Source organism: Diorhabda sublineata, chromosome X, assembly GCF_026230105.1.
Source record: "Diorhabda sublineata isolate icDioSubl1.1 chromosome X, icDioSubl1.1, whole genome shotgun sequence".
Classification (NCBI taxonomy): domain Eukaryota; kingdom Metazoa; phylum Arthropoda; class Insecta; order Coleoptera; family Chrysomelidae; genus Diorhabda; species Diorhabda sublineata.
The window spans coordinates 5,791,638-5,810,664 of NC_079485.1; the positions used below are offsets into that span (position 1 = coordinate 5,791,638).

General features: G+C 29.8%; 1 protein-coding gene across 3 annotated transcripts in view; it reads right to left on the reverse strand.

Annotated features, from left to right (window-relative positions):
* Positions 1–19,027, reverse strand: part of LOC130451828 (leucine-rich PPR motif-containing protein, mitochondrial) — a 28,229-nt gene that overhangs the window by 7,044 nt on the left and 2,158 nt on the right. The window contains exons 4-16 of one of the 3 annotated variants that reach the window (XM_056791118.1): positions 16,164–16,386; positions 15,843–16,028; positions 15,481–15,682; positions 14,470–14,682; positions 12,687–12,901; positions 11,001–11,171; positions 9,171–9,541; positions 8,084–8,248; positions 6,936–7,167; positions 6,612–6,774; positions 5,229–5,444; positions 2,482–4,730; positions 919–2,430 (exon numbers count right to left, since the gene is read on the reverse strand). In XM_056791118.1, coding sequence (XP_056647096.1) covers positions 5,284–5,444; positions 6,612–6,774; positions 6,936–7,167; positions 8,084–8,248; positions 9,171–9,541; positions 11,001–11,171; positions 12,687–12,901; positions 14,470–14,682; positions 15,481–15,682; positions 15,843–16,028; positions 16,164–16,386 — 2,302 coding nt within the window. In that variant the 3' untranslated portion in view covers positions 919–2,430; positions 2,482–4,730; positions 5,229–5,283. Of the gene's footprint in view, positions 1–15; positions 2,431–2,481; positions 4,731–5,228; positions 5,445–6,611; positions 6,775–6,935; positions 7,168–8,083; positions 8,249–9,170; positions 9,542–11,000; positions 11,172–12,686; positions 12,902–14,469; positions 14,683–15,480; positions 15,683–15,842; positions 16,029–16,163; positions 16,387–19,027 lie in introns of those variants that run through there. The other 2 variants (XM_056791117.1, XM_056791116.1) reach the window with 2 other exon arrangements.

Below are 19,027 nucleotides of genomic sequence, written 5' to 3' on the forward strand. Positions count from 1 at the left end.
AAAGCTTGCTTGAACACTTGGGTATACTTTCTTAGCTACAATTCATAAATCAAAGATGTAATTTGCGATTTTTTATCATATCTTGTATAGTCACACTCAACTGAAAATTGTTAGTAGTATAATTACAAAATACAGTGATTAAATTGGAATTTCTAGAACTGTTGGGGACATTGATGGATATTTCCAAATCTAAGTAAACATGCTGTTTACTGATACCACTACACCAACACTCACAATGGACGCATTTACCGGACGAAACCGTTGTACAACCCTAGCTGAATCGTACTCATACGCTACAAACTCTCCTCAATTTTGAAAATATACCTGTCATATACTAACAAGGCCTAGAAAACAAAAAATGACTTGACAGCGAATACTCAACATGTTCCCGATCGTTAGTAGCGTTTGATAGCAGTAGCGATATGCGCTATGTCCGCTGAATGCGACTATTTTCTCTGTCTGACGTACATTTCTATAACCCACTTATCGTCTTCAGAGACCAGTGAGGTAGTTTATCTTTAGTCTCTGGAGACGATACCTTGATTTTCGAAATCTGCATCAGCCACTGTAATTGTGTTAGTTAATCACTGTTCAGTATATCTACAGTCATCATTTCTGATTACAGATGCTTTCTATGTCTTCTTAACATGTGGTTTGAGAATATAATACTTTGACCACCGACGAAAGGTCTGAAATTGCTATATGTGGACACCACAATAGTCCAGTGCTATTTTGTTGTGATTATTTATAAGTTTTTTTTTTATTTCTAATATAGGTAACAATACTGTGAGATTCTAATTAGAATGACATTTTTAGCTGAATCCTTTTGGGAGTTTATATTAACAGTTTAAAAATAATATTGAAACTATTGATACAGTTACAATAATTTCATTGTATGAACAACTTCTACTACATACCAAACAGAATTTTGTGAGGAATTTACAAAAGAGTATAATATAGCGAAAAAAGGATTCTTATAGGATAGCTACTCTAGTGATCAAGATAAGTTTTAAAAATGGAAAACACAGTAGAAATCCTCCAATTTAATTTCATTATAAAGGACCAATAACAAAAAAGTAATTGCAAAGTTGGAGAAAATAGGTAACTGTACTAATAATACATATCTGTGAAAAAAATATTCAAAATAGATATGCAAACAATGAACACGCATAAAATGTAGTAACAAAATTTATTATAATAATCAACTGTAATTTCTATTTTTTCTAAATGATGTTATTGTGCGTATGAAAAATTCTATTTCATTGAAAGAATTATTTCTCTTCAGTGTGCCACATGATTTTTCCCTTCAAAGTCCGCAACTTCTTTACCTTAAAAGAAATAAAAAATTAAAACAGTTATTCTATAATCTTATGCTTTTCTTTGTCTATGAAGTAGAATTTCTCTCAAAATTGTCTTTCTAGTATACAAGTTTCTATTTTTATTATTTAGAAAAAAAACTCGAGGAATTGTTGGAATCGTCACTACTCAGTAGCGGCAAATAAAATAAAATAACTTAAAACAACGAATTACTGAGTCATATATTACCTACAAATATAATATTTATAATTTCTATTAAATGATGTTGGCAAGATCATGTACAATTATAAAATAATCACATTTTTTTTGGTCTCAAAAATGATAAAAAGCATGAAAAATTCCATTCGATTTAAATAATTATTACGTTTTCTATTGCTTTTCACACTGGACTCAATTTCTATCTTACACACAATTAACCAATTGTGTATATTCAATATAACTACTTTTGTTATTCTTATCTCTAATTATAATCTATTTAGCTTCAATGGACTGGTTTATGTTTGGCAAATACTTCTCAATTCAATTTCAGGTCATATGAATGGACTATTCTTAAATATTTACCTCTACTTTTCTTTACCTTTCAAATCTGGGCCTAGTAAAATTGGTTTACTCATATAGGGTACGGCAGTCAATCCTGCATTTTTCAAATGGTTGTCAAAAATAAACAGATGACATTTTTCAAAATTTCATTGTTATAATCTTATTGTGTATTAAAAACCATAGAAGAAAGTGCAATTAACGTTTAAAAATAACACCTCACTTCCTACCCAATTATGCATTCTTGCAGACGATTTCTGAAATTGTCCTTTACATCATGAAGCATGTGCTGAGGAATACTGTACCTGAAGTTTTATTTCCTCACAAATCCAGAGATAAAAATGTGCTTCGTCACTCATCCAGAAGTTGTGAACAAGCTCCTAATTTTCTTTAATCACGCCCAAGGACGTTTCGCAGATTTACTGTCAGACAGCAAAATCGTTTTTGTTAAATGCCTGAACCACTTAAATTTTGTAAAGGTGATGGTGCAAATCTGACCGGAGAGACCTGTCAGAAATTCCAAGAGCAGAACTCTGGCAACGCGCTGGCCTTCGCGGGCTTCTTCCTAGGCACTGGCTGATTGTGATTAACTTAAAAATGAGTACGAAAAGCTGAACTGCTACATACCTTCCAGTTTGGTAAGACGCTTTCGTAGCAAACGCTCGGTGTTGTTTTGACCACTGTTCCATGGCGACTTTCTACGTATCCATAGCCATTTAAAAATGCAGGATCCTTTAGAATCCTTTCCTTTAATATCAATATTTGCTTTCACTGAAGAGTTATTTAATACAGCTTTGGGCAAGTCATTAGTTTTTATATTAATTATAATTTGATTTTGATGAATCATAATAAAAGTAATTACATGTCCCTAACATTTCAAAATAATCGATTCTTAACCATAAATTTTAAAACACTATGTGAGTAATAATATTTACTTACATTAATTGCTTTTTTGGCCATAAATAAACAAAATGATTCTTATCTAGTCTTCGATGTCATCCTTCCACATTATCAGAAGAACCATGGTTTAATTTTAATAATGATTTAATTAATGTCTGAGCTCCAGAAGCAATGCCTGGTATTATTAATACAATAACTCACCATGACAGTACTTGAGTACATACAACTACTATGGGGCGATTATATCAGACACAAGCAACTTTTCCTTTTATCTTATACTTTTTGAGGTTCATCATATTTTGTTTCATTGCGACAATATAACTAATATATAAAAAAGTTATTTGTTTTATAAAAAAAAAAGGAAATAAACTGAATTTTAGCAAAACCAATTTAACGAGCTTACTGTGGTTTGCAAATTTTCTTCTTTTACCAAACAAAACGTATTTCGAAACATTCTCTGATTCCAGCGAAAGTAACATCACCACTAATACTACCTGCTGAATATATGTTTAAATATCTGTAAATATAAGAGTCTCAATTTCTCATATTTAGTCGAAATTGAGAAAATATGTCAATTTTACCATACTTTATACGATTTTTAAAGCATTTGTGGTTAAATATTCTAGGAAAAGTATATTGTAACACCTAGAATCTCTAATGGAAAGGGCGTTTAAGTGGCACATGGCCATTCAATTATTATTTATACAAGTACTTAGAACTTGTCTGTAATATGCGGAATAAATAGAGGTCATGATATATAAACTGAATTCAAGAGAGAAGTAATATATAAGAAAATGTAGGATGTGAAAGAGACGAGTAAGAGAAATTATTATAAAATGCAGAATAAAAATGAGAACAAAAAAGAAATTTTTTTAAGGGTAATAAACTACTTCCCACTTTATTTAATCGGAATATGTAGATAATGATTCAAGATGTCCACCCTGTTTAATGAGTCCTGTCATTTCAAATTGACATTAAGTTAGGTTATGCTAGGAAACGGAATACATCTCTACTTTTTAATTGAAAAATAAACTGCCATAGATATTTTGGTACACAATATTTTTACTTGTGAAAATGTAACAAATATTATTTGCATTGAAAAAAGCCCAAAAATCATATGTAATGATCTACGTTAAAATACTACTTCATCCCTTTGATATTATTGGTGAATAAGCTGAAGATAAATGTTGATGACAAAGACGGCGATAAAATTATTTCTCTCTCAAAAAGAAAAAAAAATAAATTAATAAATAAATCTGGGTGGCCTATGAGAATTGTGAAATTTAATGTCATTTTTGTCATTCTTTCTTAATTATTATTCCTAAATTATTATATTGAAATTTACTAAAATAAAATGGATGAAAAAACATCAGACAAAGATGAAATGAAGATGAGGGAAGGAATGAAACTTATTTACAACACTTACAACAACTGCATGAATAATGCAAGTCAAGAAATATCGTACCAACGAAGACTAAACATATCAAAAGGAATGAAAGTAGTTTCCAAAATCTATAACGACTGCATGAATTCTGACAAGAAATTTGGAGAATATGAATACCATTACCCTCAGTACAGTTCACAAAAAAGAAGTTCAGGAAATGATAAGTAGAAGCGATGTTATAATGGATACCACAATCAAATTTTCGAGTCACAAATCAAAATAGTACCTGATATATAAAATATTAATATATAAATATTTAACATTATATAATTTACTATAAATTTTTGTAAGTAATTTACTCTTTTCTAGTTTTTCACTCTTTTGGGGATAATAAAAATTAATGAGAAAATACCAATCTTTTATTATATTTAATAAGGGACTAGATTTATAGTCTATTTATTGGAATTAATTTTCCTCACATTCAACTACAGATTCTTCCAAGTACTTCTCTAAGCAATTGGAAAACTGAAAAATGCTCTGTATTCTTCATGACAATGTTTGTTTGGTTGATCTAGGAATAATTTGTGAAGGTCTGGAAAAATAAATTTCTCATTAGATATAAAAGATGAGACTTTAAAAACTTTCCCAACAAAAAAAGTAATTTAGATACCCTTTTGGGATGTATTTATGAACCTCCAACTGAAGCAATACACATAACTACTGTACAACAGTTAGCCAACAGGGTTGTAAATAAGGAACAAAACTACATTTCGAAAGATGTACTGTCTAATCAACACAAAATAAAAATATTCATCAGAAAATACCACTCTTTATAAAGCAATACTTGAAACAAAGTAAATATTTGGAAATGAGTCGTGGTAAATTCCAAAAAATCGTCAATGAATGCGGCTCAAAATCCTAACAGGTTGTTAAAATATATTGCAAATCAGTGATTAATAAAAATTGTACCAAATGCATTCCTGAACACCTATGGGTACCTTTGTATAATATACTACTTAAATTTTAATTAATACAAAGCAAATGGTTTTTATTCTAGAAAAATTATTTGTAGCATACATTTCGTACTCACCGATAATAAAATAAAAATCCCAACAGGATATGAAAATATCTATATATATCTTTCTTCAACGTCCTTTGTTATGATGTCTTAAACCAACCGGCAGTGAACATTTATGTTGTTTTAACAATAGGTACAAATCATTTTCTAGTTTTCTGTCTATGTGTACATCTTTGTCTACTAATTGCTCATAAAATTTAACAGCACCAACACAATCGTTATTGAGAGCTGAAATAAATAACCTGGTCAATTATTAGAAGAAAGATGTTTCAATATTACTAATCTAAGTATTTTCATGAAAAACTTAGGAGTGTGAAATTTCAGAAACTGTAGGCTAGTACTCTTCTGCTGTGATATATCAATTCACTCCCAATTCCATTATAATTCTAAAGTTTAGCTTTGCTTATCTCTTTATTGCAATAAAACATTTTCCTGTTTTCTAATTGTTTTCATTTATTCATATTTCCAAAAAGTTTGTACTATTTATTGCAACCCTTAAATATTCAAATTTACAGTTTTTCATTTTTTCTTTATAGATGTAGATTGGGGGTAACAAATACTTAAAACTATGAATTGTTGTACCCCCTATCATGGCCGTTTTCAATATCTACAGCTCCCCTTCCAGTACTACTAAACTCAGACATGTGTGCTAGTCTCAATGAGTTTAGATTTTTGCTCCTACAGATTTCCTGTACGAAACATCTTCTGCTTAATTTTTGTAAGTGCCTCCTAAGGTAGCAGAGCCCCATGAGGAAGTCAATGAAGCTTCAAAGTCCAAATACTTTTTGGTTCTAGCTCTATCAATGTTCTTATTAGAGTATTCTATCCAGGAAGGCATCGCCAGAATGTTTCCCTTTTAGTTTCTTTCTTATCTTGAAACTTTTTCATATAGGAGCATTTTTTAGGAAAATGCTCAGAGTCAAGAAAAACCATTCGTGCTCCTTTCTCAATTTTCCTCGACACTACCATGCCAGCTTTAAGTCGAGGAAATGGAGCTCCGAGCTTTTATAGGTACTCAACTTTCAGTATTATTCTTAGTCATTTTTTCAATTGCACTTTGGTTTAGCTTTAGCCTTTAATGGTTATTTTCTGAATTATTTCATCACTGATGTACTTGATGATGGATTGATTTTTATATTCTTGTTTGTACTTTCCCTAGATATCTTGATAATAGTTTCATGGGCTATCACCAGACGAAAACTTGTGAGATAACCTCAAGTGACTTATACATGTTTCCAGTGTTCCCCACACAATTAGAGCGTTGAACTTTGTTAAATATTTTCTTCTGGGGTTTAAATCAAAATAATCAGTTATATCATAAGGACCTTACTAAATTGTAGGATTTTGTGTATAGAAAGTTGGGTATCAAATGTGCTTATTAATAAATCCACTTACCAAACGTTTTGATTATACACTGATAAACAAAATTGATATCAATTATTTCTGTTGATAATCTATCACAACTATTTGCTAGAGTCAATAATGCGTCCGATTTTCCTTCTTTGATCCACCTTTCACACCTTTTTTTCAAATCATTTTGGATGGGGATCTTTGTTGTCTGAAATTTAAGATAGTGGTAAAGAATGATACAAGAATATTTGATAGATAGAATAGATAGGACGTCTGATAATTAATTGTTTTTGATAAGAGTAAACAAGTGCATTAGCATTATTATGATGAAAGATATTTTATTTAATTTAACTGAAAATTATTACATACCGCAAATAGTTTCCGCAAAATACTCTCCTTTCCAAGTTCGGCAAATACTGCTATCAATATGACTTGAGTTGAAATTGGACCACGTACCTTTGTTGTAGTATCTAAGACTCTTTGCAGATATTCTTCATTCTGTGATTTAGCTATATCTCTAATTATTTCAAATTGTAGAGGTACGAATTTATATTGTTCAGCTACAGCACAATACCTGTTTAAAGCATTTTCTAAATCTCCCCTAAAATCCAAATTCATTATGAATTTTTTGGAAAAATTAACTGCAGAACTAAATTATAAATAAAATGAATTATTCTAATGAGTAGATACCTAAAATGAACTATTTTCATAATCATTATTATTATGATAGTGGATAAAAGGAAAAATACAAAAGAAAATACAGGGAGAGAGGAGGTATTGCCCATCATCATATCTACAAGTCTCATTCCCAAAAATTACCAGGATCGCATTTGTAAGCTGGCCATCCATCAGAATCCATATATTGAATGTTAAAAAGGAGCAATTCTGTACAAATTTGTACTGTTTGCAAATTTTTAACTAGAGCCTAATTATATTTGCATTTTGTGCTTGGAATAGATGGAATACATTCCAATCTATTCTGAGCAATTGCATGAAAGTTCTGAAAAAATGACTTGATCAAATTGAAATACCAGTTACATAGTATTTCATCTCTTACGATGGTATTAAACCCTAACTGGGCATGTGCAATCATATTCCATTTGAGTCTTCATGCATTCATCATATATTAACTAAAAATAAAACTATAATAATTATATTAATAATGAAAATAATAATCAAAATGTCAAAAACAGACACTGGATTGAACAAATCAACTATCAGACCTTCCATGTTCTACTACTGAGAATTGGAATGATACCAATAAGAGCGAGGTTTTATTTATTTATTCATCCCAGCTGTAAAGGAGACGAATCCAAAAAATGATTTGAAGAAAACAATGCACTAAACCGAGTAACAGAATATTCAGTGACACCTTTAAATCTAAGTGTAAATAACAAGTAGTATAGAAGATCATAAGTGGAGGGATATACCATGTTACTAAAACTATAATAATAATCATATGCTAAAAACTCCCAAATATACATAACTAAAAATATTATATTAGTTAATTATCTCACCTCACTAGGAATATCTTAATTAATGGTCCAAGCATAATATTGTTGATTTTACACAAGCCTTTACCAATTAATATGTTGAACATTGACATCTGCTCATTTTCATCTTTGTACTCATTTAATAGTTCTACACAATTTCTTTGTACAGATTCTGTGAGAAATCCTAGCCTAAAAATAATAATTATAGAATTTTGACCAATATTCATTCCAGTTTTTGTTTATAATATATTGTCCAAAACAGTATTTATTTGTAAATGTAGAAAATTCGGAAAACATTAATAGCTAATTGTACGATTAGGTTGGAAATTTTGGAACTGAAAATTCAATGTGCTATTATAAATAGTATGTAAGGATTTATAATACAAACAGAAATTTCATTATTCCAATATACAAATAAGAATAGATTTGTCTATGCTAGAGTGCAGAAGTACTTCTAAGCTGCAATTTTATATTGATGCTCGACGCTGGCGTAGTCAGGTCACATGGTACAATTTTTACTGGAGCACCATCTTACATTAACATAAGCGTCAAATATAAGAGCATCAAGCTAATATATCACCTCATCAATAGATAATTTATATAATAATTCCTTAAGTCTTCGTCTGGCGGCACTGGGTCGTGGTTCAAATAATTACAATTGAAAACTTTGATAGTTACATTCAATGCTTTGAGTTCAACTAAATTTTTGATGGCACGAAATTGAAAAACCTCTGAATTATTCGAGACATTAGCATTATGAAATAATAGTAAAAAATCTCAATTTAAAATTTCTCAATCTCAAAACAATTTCGTAGTAGAGAATATAAGTCATTTGTAAATAAATACGTATATATTGTTGCCAAAAAATTAGCATTAACATAAAATAAATGAGTTTTTGTGTAGATATATAAAAACAATACATGTGTCTAGTTAAAATAAGTTTAACCATTTTGCATCACTCTATCATATTGAGTAGCAGTCTTCGTAAGTTTTTTGTTTAAATTTACCAAAAGTTATTTAATATTTCTCATTTAGAATACATATTTATGAAAACTTGGAAGCAAATGATTCTATTCCAACTAAATGCGTATTATATTTTGAAAAATATTACCTGATTTTAATATTTTCTATTAAATTCAGAGCTTCTGAGCACCTTCCATTTCTAACTAATAGTGCTGCCATATCTATTAATTTGAAATGATCAATATGGAATTTTGGATCAATTGTTCTAATTTCTTCATAGACGTTTAGTGCTGATTCAAGATTGTCATTTTTAATAAAACTATATAATAATGACGACTTCATCCCAAGACTTTCTTCATATCCAGAATCTATGAATTGTTTTCTAAGTTCCTTTACTCTACTAATATTTCCTAAATTAACATGCATCTGAATTAATCGTCTGAGAGTTCCTCTGGTTTCCAAACCTTTTTCCATTAATTCTACCAGATGACATTCTAATTCATCAACTTTCATATCACGCTAGAAAAAGAATAACATGATTTATTCGAATCGACAAATTCTACAGTCTTGTAAAATTCAAGCATCAGAATTTAGAATCAAATCAATTCCCTCATAATGTGCTTCACTTTACAGAAACGAATGTTATGATATTTACAGACTTCTATAAAAAAATTCATAACGCAGGATATCATTTGAAAGTTTCCTGACTGTTTTTCGCTTTTGATAACATCATTTAATTTAATTGAAAGCCGCTGTGTTCAATTTCTAATTTTTTTCCCTAAGTTATGGATTTAATTACCAATGATTTCATTAATACCATATCATTTGCTCCTTAAAAATAGAAACTTTCTTTCATAATCTCTTAACACGTTGGGCCCCAACTGAATTTGATAAACTTTCCCCTGGGCCCAAATTTTTTTTGTGTTTTTACACTCCATAAGGGGTGTGGATCCAAGGAAAAATCAGGATAAAAATTATTTGAAATAAAAAGTGGGAAAAAATTATGTTTTTTGTGTGCGGTCCATAGGCCCGCTAAAACTTTTCCCATGGCCGAGAGCGGTAGTCGACTATAGTAAAGGCAAATCTTCTATAGATCTCTCTGATCAAATAGCAAACTACAACAATTCTTTAAGAAGGACGTTGAAGTGGTATAGGAAAATTGCTATTGAGCTGCTATTTGGTATAGCAATGGTAAATACCCATATTTAAAAAAAAAATAACAAAAAAGAATATATCGATTACTGACTTTCAAATTAGTGTAGCAAAGGAGTTACTGAAGAAAAAACCACGGATATAACTGACCAAGAGACGCCAAAACAAAAAAAAACTAGTCAAGAAAGATGGTCTAAGTCAAAAGGTGAGAAGAAATTGTGTAGAGTGTTGTGAAAATAAATCAAAAATATTACTGTAAATTCCAAAGTAAAAAAATTGATTACTTTTTGTAGTGTCTGTTTTGGAGAAACACATTATTATAATCAGTATTTTACGAAAAACATAAATAATTCAGATTGTTTTTTTCTTCGTTTTTTTAATTTGTAATTTTTTTATCCCTTAAAAACAAAATATACCAAGAATAGCTACAGGTAATGTGAAGCTAGTACAAATTAACAATTTTAATAAATATTATTTGAATTATGTTGACGAAAACAAAAACAAATTGAAATGTAAGTTTTTTTGTTTGGAGTTGAAGATCATGAAAAAAAGTCAAATGGACCAAGCGTGGGGTAATGTTCCCAGGACCCAGGACGGTCCAATCAAACTGTAAAACATATTTAAATGGGGTCCCATGGGCCGAGGAGAAGGTTAGAAATAAAATATCTCGTATGGTCCATAGGACCGCTCAGGGCTGCGGAGAAAGTTCAGTTGCGGCCTATGGATGCGATTTTTTTTATAATACCTTAAAAATGAGTACTTTGTACTGTGATTTTGAAAATCACTTAGAAAGAATATACATATGTCTGTATATTTATGTACTTACGGGATGTGGAATATAATCACTTTCTATTTTCAATTTGAATTCCAGAATCTGATCAATTTGATCCAAAATTTCTTCACATAACTCCTTATCTACATTTCCTTGTTTATGTATAATTTCTCGTAAAGCATCTGCCGATGTAATGGTTATTTTTAGCGTGTTTTTATTAATATCCTAGAACAATAAGGATGAATATGATCATTTTGAAGTACAGTAATCTTAAAAGTGAAGAAAAAATAACATGAAAAATTCTGTATTGGTAAAATTGTGCTCAGCTCAATGTGTTACAAAACTGAACATTCAAATCAAGAAAAATAGTGGAATAAAGAAACATGAAATAATCTGGAGTAGAATATAATGAAAAATGGCGCCGATATTGATAAAAGAAGATATCTTATTTCTCTTGGATCTGATAAAAAACGTTATTCAGGGGCTTACCAATTAGAAACCGTTTCCAAAAGTATTGCTATAAAAAGAGCTGATGAAAAATTAAATAAACTAATGCCAAAAAGTTGCGAAAACGATGAAAATTTCTGGGTTTCTTGGAAATATGATTGTATATGGGAAGTTGATAAAATGCTACAAACTGTAGCAAATATGGTTGGCGACAAAGTAATTTCGGTTTTGTAGTATGAAATAACATTTTTTTTTGTATCGATGAACACAAAGTGAAACTAGATGAACCTGATTTCTTTGACAGTCGTCTTGTTATATCTGACACAATGTTGAATAATTATTTTAAAAAAATGAATTACTGAAAAGTCACTACAAACTACGCAGACGCAAGCTTCGAGATAAATAGTAATCAGATGGTGCCAGATCAGGGCTGTATGGGGGATGTGGCTACAATAGTTTCCCACGAGTTGCCAAAGATGTGTGAGGCCTTGCATTATCATGGTGGAATACTAAACCTTTCCGATTTGACAATTCTGGTCGATTTTCTTCAATTGCTTCATCCAGTTTCATTAATTGTTGACAGTAAACATCAGAATTGATCGTTTGGTTCCTTGAAAGCAGTTCAAAAAACACAACACCTTTGTAGTCCATCAAACTGACTGCATGAGCTCTTTTTGATGTTTTTCAGCTTTCGTGTAGTTTGTGCTGGTTCATCGTGTTTGCTCCTTCATCGTTTTCGAAATATGGAACTGTACAAGACCCATTTTTCAGCATCAGTGATGATTCTTTTCAAGAAAGGGTCGGTTTCAGTTCGTTTAAGATGCAAATCGCAAATGTTGATTCTTTGTGTAAATTTCTTTCAATTTGTGAAGTTCCTAACTAGCCCAAGACATTTTAAGTGTTTTTCAATTGTTGTGTGCGATACATGTAGCCTCTTTGCAGTCTCTAGAACAGTTATATAACGATCCTCTTCAATTATGACTTTGATCAGCACCATAAACTTCACATATTTCTTTGTGAGCCGCAACAGGTTTCTTTCTTTTACGGAAATAAAAAAATAAAATATGCCGAAAATGTTTGTTTCTGAACTCTAATAGCTTTAATAAAAAACTACTTGCTTCCAAAGTTACGTAAATGTGACCAGCATCACGTGACAAACGGCAAAGTACAGCACTAATATAAGTTATTTAAAAAATAATGCTTTAGCTTTATATTTCTCTAGGTTCCAACAAAGATATTTCAGATGACATTTTGCAACTTGTTGGCAATAAAAGAGTAATGTTCTTTACTTACCTGCAAAAGTCCTAAGACATCCTGAAAATCCTGTTTATTTTTACAAAATTTAATAGAGCTAACAAGAAAGTCTCCCAATAAATCTCCTCCAGTTTTATTATACTCATGAATTTTTTTCAATATACTAACTAAATTTCGATTTTTTGTTCTTTTCCAAACAGAACAAATTAATTTAAACAATCTGTCGCCTCCAATATGTACATCAAAATGTTCACCTAAAAGTTAAAATGGAAATCATTTGTTGTATTACGGGTGCTGACTATTACAGCTCAATTAAACAAGTTAGCTATTCAATGTTTTCAATTACATTAATTTCATCAGATTATTCTCATGAACCTTTCTTTCAAGGTATCCAAATACTAAATAGTCAAAAGTCAGAGCTTCTGAAAGGCCCACCAAAAATTAGTTCGAATGGTGTACAATCATGTATAGCTTATGGTGTTGTGTTATATGGGAATCTGTAATAAGACTTCAAAGTATCCTAATTGTTTTGGCAATCATTGAGAAATGTACGAAGATAATCGTTTTATATACGGTGATTTCGTTCCGCTGTTCCCAACCATTGTGAGTGGTGAGGTGTTGATTTCACGTGTTTAATTTCAAGTAGTTTTTTCACACCATCTAGAACTTCATTACTCTACATTCAAATGCTCCCATTCAGTAAAATCTTCCCTTCCCTCGCCACACACCTTTCCATACGTTTTTTCCATTGATCAAAGTAGTGCTGGAAGTCTTCTTTTGGTGTCGGATAATTTCTCTATTTCGGTTACATAATCTTGCATTGACTTGAAAGATGATCGTTCCAAACAAGCCATCTGCGTTATTATTTCGTCTGGTTTTAGATTTATAATTGTGGTTTTAATATAAGCTTCAATTTCTGACTCTTTTTTCATATTCTTCTTCGCTACTGCTTCCACCGCTAGTTTGGATTAGTTGCAAGGCATCTAATAATGGATCGATACCTTATGAACTACCCTCGCGGCTTGTGGGCAAAACATTATTGAACCTATTCAACAGCTTGTCTTGATCCATTCTATCTCTGCTGATTTGGTGGACGTGATGATTCTCTTTCGAATATTCCTCGCGTTAGCAAAGCGATTTGAGCCTACAACGTCTTCTGTCCTAGGAATTTCTTTTCCAGAGCTGAATGTATTTACTCCTTTCTTTTTGCTTGGTTGTCCTTCTTAAGCCTTGTTTCGTCAGAGATTTGTGCAAATTAGTTAAAAATTATTTACTTCATTTATTTCACTTTTGTTTAAGAAATTCCGAATATTACTATTTACAAACAAAATTAAATTCATCCTTATAATAAAAAAATCTAAATCAAAAATATAATTCCTCGAATAGTTTTTCCATAAAAGTTATACTAGTACTAAGAAAGGTCAGTATTTGTTTCATCCTCTTTTCATTTCATTTTTGCAATTGTTGTCATTTAGTAATATTAGGAAAAAGATTCGTTTTAATTAATGCTGATATCTCCAAGTAATTAATATGATTTGAAATAGATTAAAAATGTAAAAAAATATTGAAAATTGCTTTTATAAAATTTAAAAGATTTTCAAATACAATAATTGTCTGAAAACCAATAATTGTCCCTAACTACTTCTTGACCCGGTTGCTATCAGAATTTACTAGTAATCCACTCTTCAAGAGTAATGCTGTAAAATTAATACTGATAAAATATAGTTTTGCTGGTATACTATTAAATAATTAAAACTGTTAGATAAACTTTGTGTTAACATTTATCTATTATGTAATATATTCCAAATATAGATCTACTCACATAGTTTTGCTGCTTCGTTTATTTTTTCTTCTTTTAATAACACACGCAACAATGGGCCCATTGTAAATTTTACTGTGAATCCCATTTTTTTAAATTTCTCTATTAGATAAATTAAATCATCTCGACTGCAGTAAGGAACTATATAATATTCAAAGGAGTCCGAATCTAAATGAACATTCAATTTATTGGCTAGTTCTATAACTTTGAATATTCCTATAAAATGAATCAGTAATAATTTTATACAAAATATATAATAACTATAAAAAAGCACTGGAACCCAGTGAGCTTCATAAACAATATACAACATGAGTATGGTACTATAAAACAAACAGTACTGCACCTCTACTCTCTCAGATATTAGCGAAGTTTTTAGTGTGAAGAATTAAATTTTCAAACTTAAGAAATGTTTCGCTATCATCTATCCGAAACTATCAAGATCCTATCTGAGTAGCTGAAAAATTGAACAAGAGTGATTCAAAAATTGCCTTACAAGGCAATGTGAAGAAAATAGAAAAATGACTTCAGCTATTATTAAAACCAAAAGTTGATCCGAAAATTGACACAATCTTAAAAAAGAGCTCACATACCTGCTCTTGAATCAACTAATTAGTTTGTGTTCTGCTTGATAAGAAATGTGATACCGAGAACATGAAAATATCCCTGCCACACTATTTCATCTAATGATACTAACATTCCACTAAAAATGAAGTAAAAGAATGAACCCTACAAGGAAATACAAAATAAAAGCTTTATAAGTCAGAGAATATTAAAAATACATACTAAATTCAAAAGAAAAATTACATAAGACTAAAAATAAAACAGCCATCAAATCATTGTAAATAGGCATCAATGGAAAAATGCATTTTCACCCAAAACTAAAGATGAATGATAACAAATTAAATTATTGATACATTCAAAATCAAGTTGTTCCATATCTAGACAATAACTTCTTGTTCTATATTATCACCCACATAAAAATTGTGCAATGCTCAATGATTAATTAAATCATACCTGTTTCTCCTTCGGTCTTATAGGCATTTAGAAATAATGGCCAAAAAAAGTGAGGTCTTATCTCTTTTAAATGTTCAAATAGTTTACAAGATATATCAAAATATCCCCGTTTCAAAGCAATTTCTGTTAGTTTTTCACAAATATATTCATTCAAGTCATTGTTGCGGAAAGAGTTTACAGCATCAATAATTTTGCTAAAATCCTAAAAATTATATTAATACAGCCAATATTTCTAATTTTACACAAATATTGATAGTGCTAATAATCAGATGTCTGACTACTAAAATTAGTTGACCTGTTGAAAATTTTGTTTTCAAAAAACACAGATATTAATAAAATAACATCAATAATTAATAACTTACCTCTCCCGAACTTAACATTTCTTCTAATATGAACAAGCCACTGTTTTCCTCTGGCTCTTGTTGGAAATAATTGAATATTTCAAGTGCCGAGTCTGATTGACCCATGTGTACCAAATGTATACAAATATTTTTTATATTATTTATAAGTTCCCTTGTTATAATCAAATCACTAAACAAAGGTTTTATCTATAAAAAATAAGAGTGAAATATGTATGGTTTGCAACGATGATACATTTGCATGGGATACAATATAGAATATATGTAAAAGTATATTGATTATATTGCCACAATAATTTATAATAAATAATGAGGTGTTAATACCTGTGGTAACCAATTTATGGACTGATTTATGCCCAATTCTTTCAATACAACAAGTAGTTTACTTTCATTCAAGGTAATGGAATATTCTTTTAAAAATCTATTCAATTCATTGTGATTTTTATTTTGGATAATTCCCTTAAGCATGGCAAAATATGTTTCTGGTGTTTCTAGAATATGTGCTGTTTTCATAGTTTCTAAAACTATTTCAGCTGCTTTTATTCCCCTAAAAAAATACTGGAAAGTTATATGAAGCTGCAAAGGTTAGTCTAGTATAAAATTAATGATATAATATGACTGAATCACATAATCCTTCTTTAATGGATATTTCCTCTTTAAACAATGTTGGAGCTGAAACTTACTGCCAGTTTCCTACTTCATAGAAATTATAGTAAACAGTTTCAGCTGGAATACTGGACAAAAAAATTTTTAATATCTAAGTTTTACATCTAATTCAGTCTAGTACTTCCTCTGGCTCTAGCTTGTTTATACAACATGCTCATTTGTACATATTACCTTTCCTGGAAATTTGCCTTTTATGGCTATTTTTCAATTAATGAAATTTATTATGCTATTTCTGATGGATAGTTTAATTTCTGCTAGATGATTATTATATTTTTACTTACTTACATAGCTTAAAATGTTAAAATATTTTTTAGTAAACAATACTTCAGATTAATAGATTAGAGGATAACCAATTAGTCGTGTCAACTATTGAAATTAATAAAGGAAGAGGACCTTTATATTAACTCTTACTTCTACATATGACACATCATCAATTGAAATAAATCATTGTAAATATTTATTTTGAATATCGATCTTATTCCTAATCGTTAATAAATATTTTTTCGTGTTTTGTATTTTCACGGTCGTTTAATGCAGATCTTTATCCATACTGGCTGTACATGCTATATATCTAAGTTCGAAATCTAAAAACTGTTCCCATAGAAACGGCAATATTTAACAAAAAAAAACCTTTCATTAGAAAAAATTTGTATATTTGAAAGAGAAAGAATTTCAGTAAAAATGTTCAGAAGCATTAGCTCTTTCACCAAAATTAATCAGTGGAAATATCTCAGCATTAAAGTGAATATACAATCAATGGATGCAACAGGAAAAGAAAAAATATCAAAGAAACAAGATGCAACATCTATAATGTATAATGTATGTAGAGAGCACGGTTTGCCAAAAAAGTTTGCATTTGACAATGAAACAATCAAGACTGAAATTGTTGCCACTGATAGAGAAACTGAAGAAGATAAAAAACATCAACAGGCCATGAAGAATGGTATGCCTAAATTTTCAACTGGCAAACAGAGTTCTTTTATCTCTTCATCAACGAGACTGAGTGTGGTATTACCTTTGAACATGTCTAAACTGACCAATCCATTCTCAGAACCAGTGAAAATTTTCCCCTCGGCCACTGTTTCTGATGAAGAAAAAGCAAAACAGATGCAAGGCAAGTTTTCAGTTTCCGAAAGTATCAAAAAGGCCCCTAAACGAAATTAGACAATTTAGTATGAAATATTTAAACCAAATTATATGTAAATCATTCATATTTGTACTTTTTTAAATAAAAATTATGTATATATTATGAATTTATATTGTATTATTAACTTGGTATTATTTATTTTCCAAGTAATAAATATTTTAACAATATTCAAATCAATTTTTTTTATTATTATCAGTAATATTGAAAACAAAATATTAGTGAAAACCAAGTTCTGTAGATAATTGAGAGCTGTAAAATTTTAAATAGAATTTCGTCAACTTGGTATTTTTAATTTTCTAGTCATGGCTAAGAGAGTTGCCATGCTTGTCTAATGTCTCCAGACTGACGAACAGGAAACACGTTATCCTCTGTCAGATCACTTTGTGATTTGTATTACTTTATAATGAAATGTACTGTTAATCTGGTAAATAAATAAAAATAAATATTTCAATGGTATTTAAATTAATTTACTTTACTTAAATATTAGTGGTGATTTTATAGAGACAGGTTTAGTTATCTTAATATTTGTGTCATAAACATAAATCTGCAAATTATATAATAGGAAATACCTATTATTTATGTACTAAGATATTCCTTGAAAATATTCAATATCTCAACTTTCAATATCTGATGATTTCTTTCAAAGGCAAAAAGAAAATATCTGAACATAACATAGAAAATAACTTGAACACATACATCTATATACTACATATATATTATGCCCAGCTTGTATAATATACAATAATCCACTAATTAGAAAATTAACCATTTAAGTTCATTGGATTTTTGTCCCCCTTAGAATTCAATTGCAGTGCAGATAAGGAATTATTTTCCATTATTGAATAATTCAGGCACATTTAGTTGGAATATTTATATTTTAATATCTTTTACCATTTCTCAAAAATTTCAAGTTATAACCTTAGAAAACACACTGTTTACTACCACATTCAAGCATGGAAACAGAATTGAAACATAAATTATTTACCAGTAATATGAAAATGCTACAGAATAAAAAATTAAGCTTGGTACATTGTTACAAAGTTCCATTTTATTAGGAAAAAAAAAGAATAATATTCTGAAAAAAAACTCTCCTAAAGCGCTTCCTTGGGGGACATTTAAAAACATTAATTTGTGTATTTTTAAAAAATATTTTAACCCTGGAGATTATTAATGAAAATCCTCAAACAAAACACTGATATAAAATGTATGAGAACTTACACTACATCCACGCTTTTAGTAGCAACATCAAACGTGGTAGCACTCATTGAACAATTACACATTGACACACAATAACAAAGTTCTCTCCAGACATCAACTTGGTTATTGAAACAACCATCTTATGGTGAATACAAGCATAATGGTAGTTAAAAAGTTT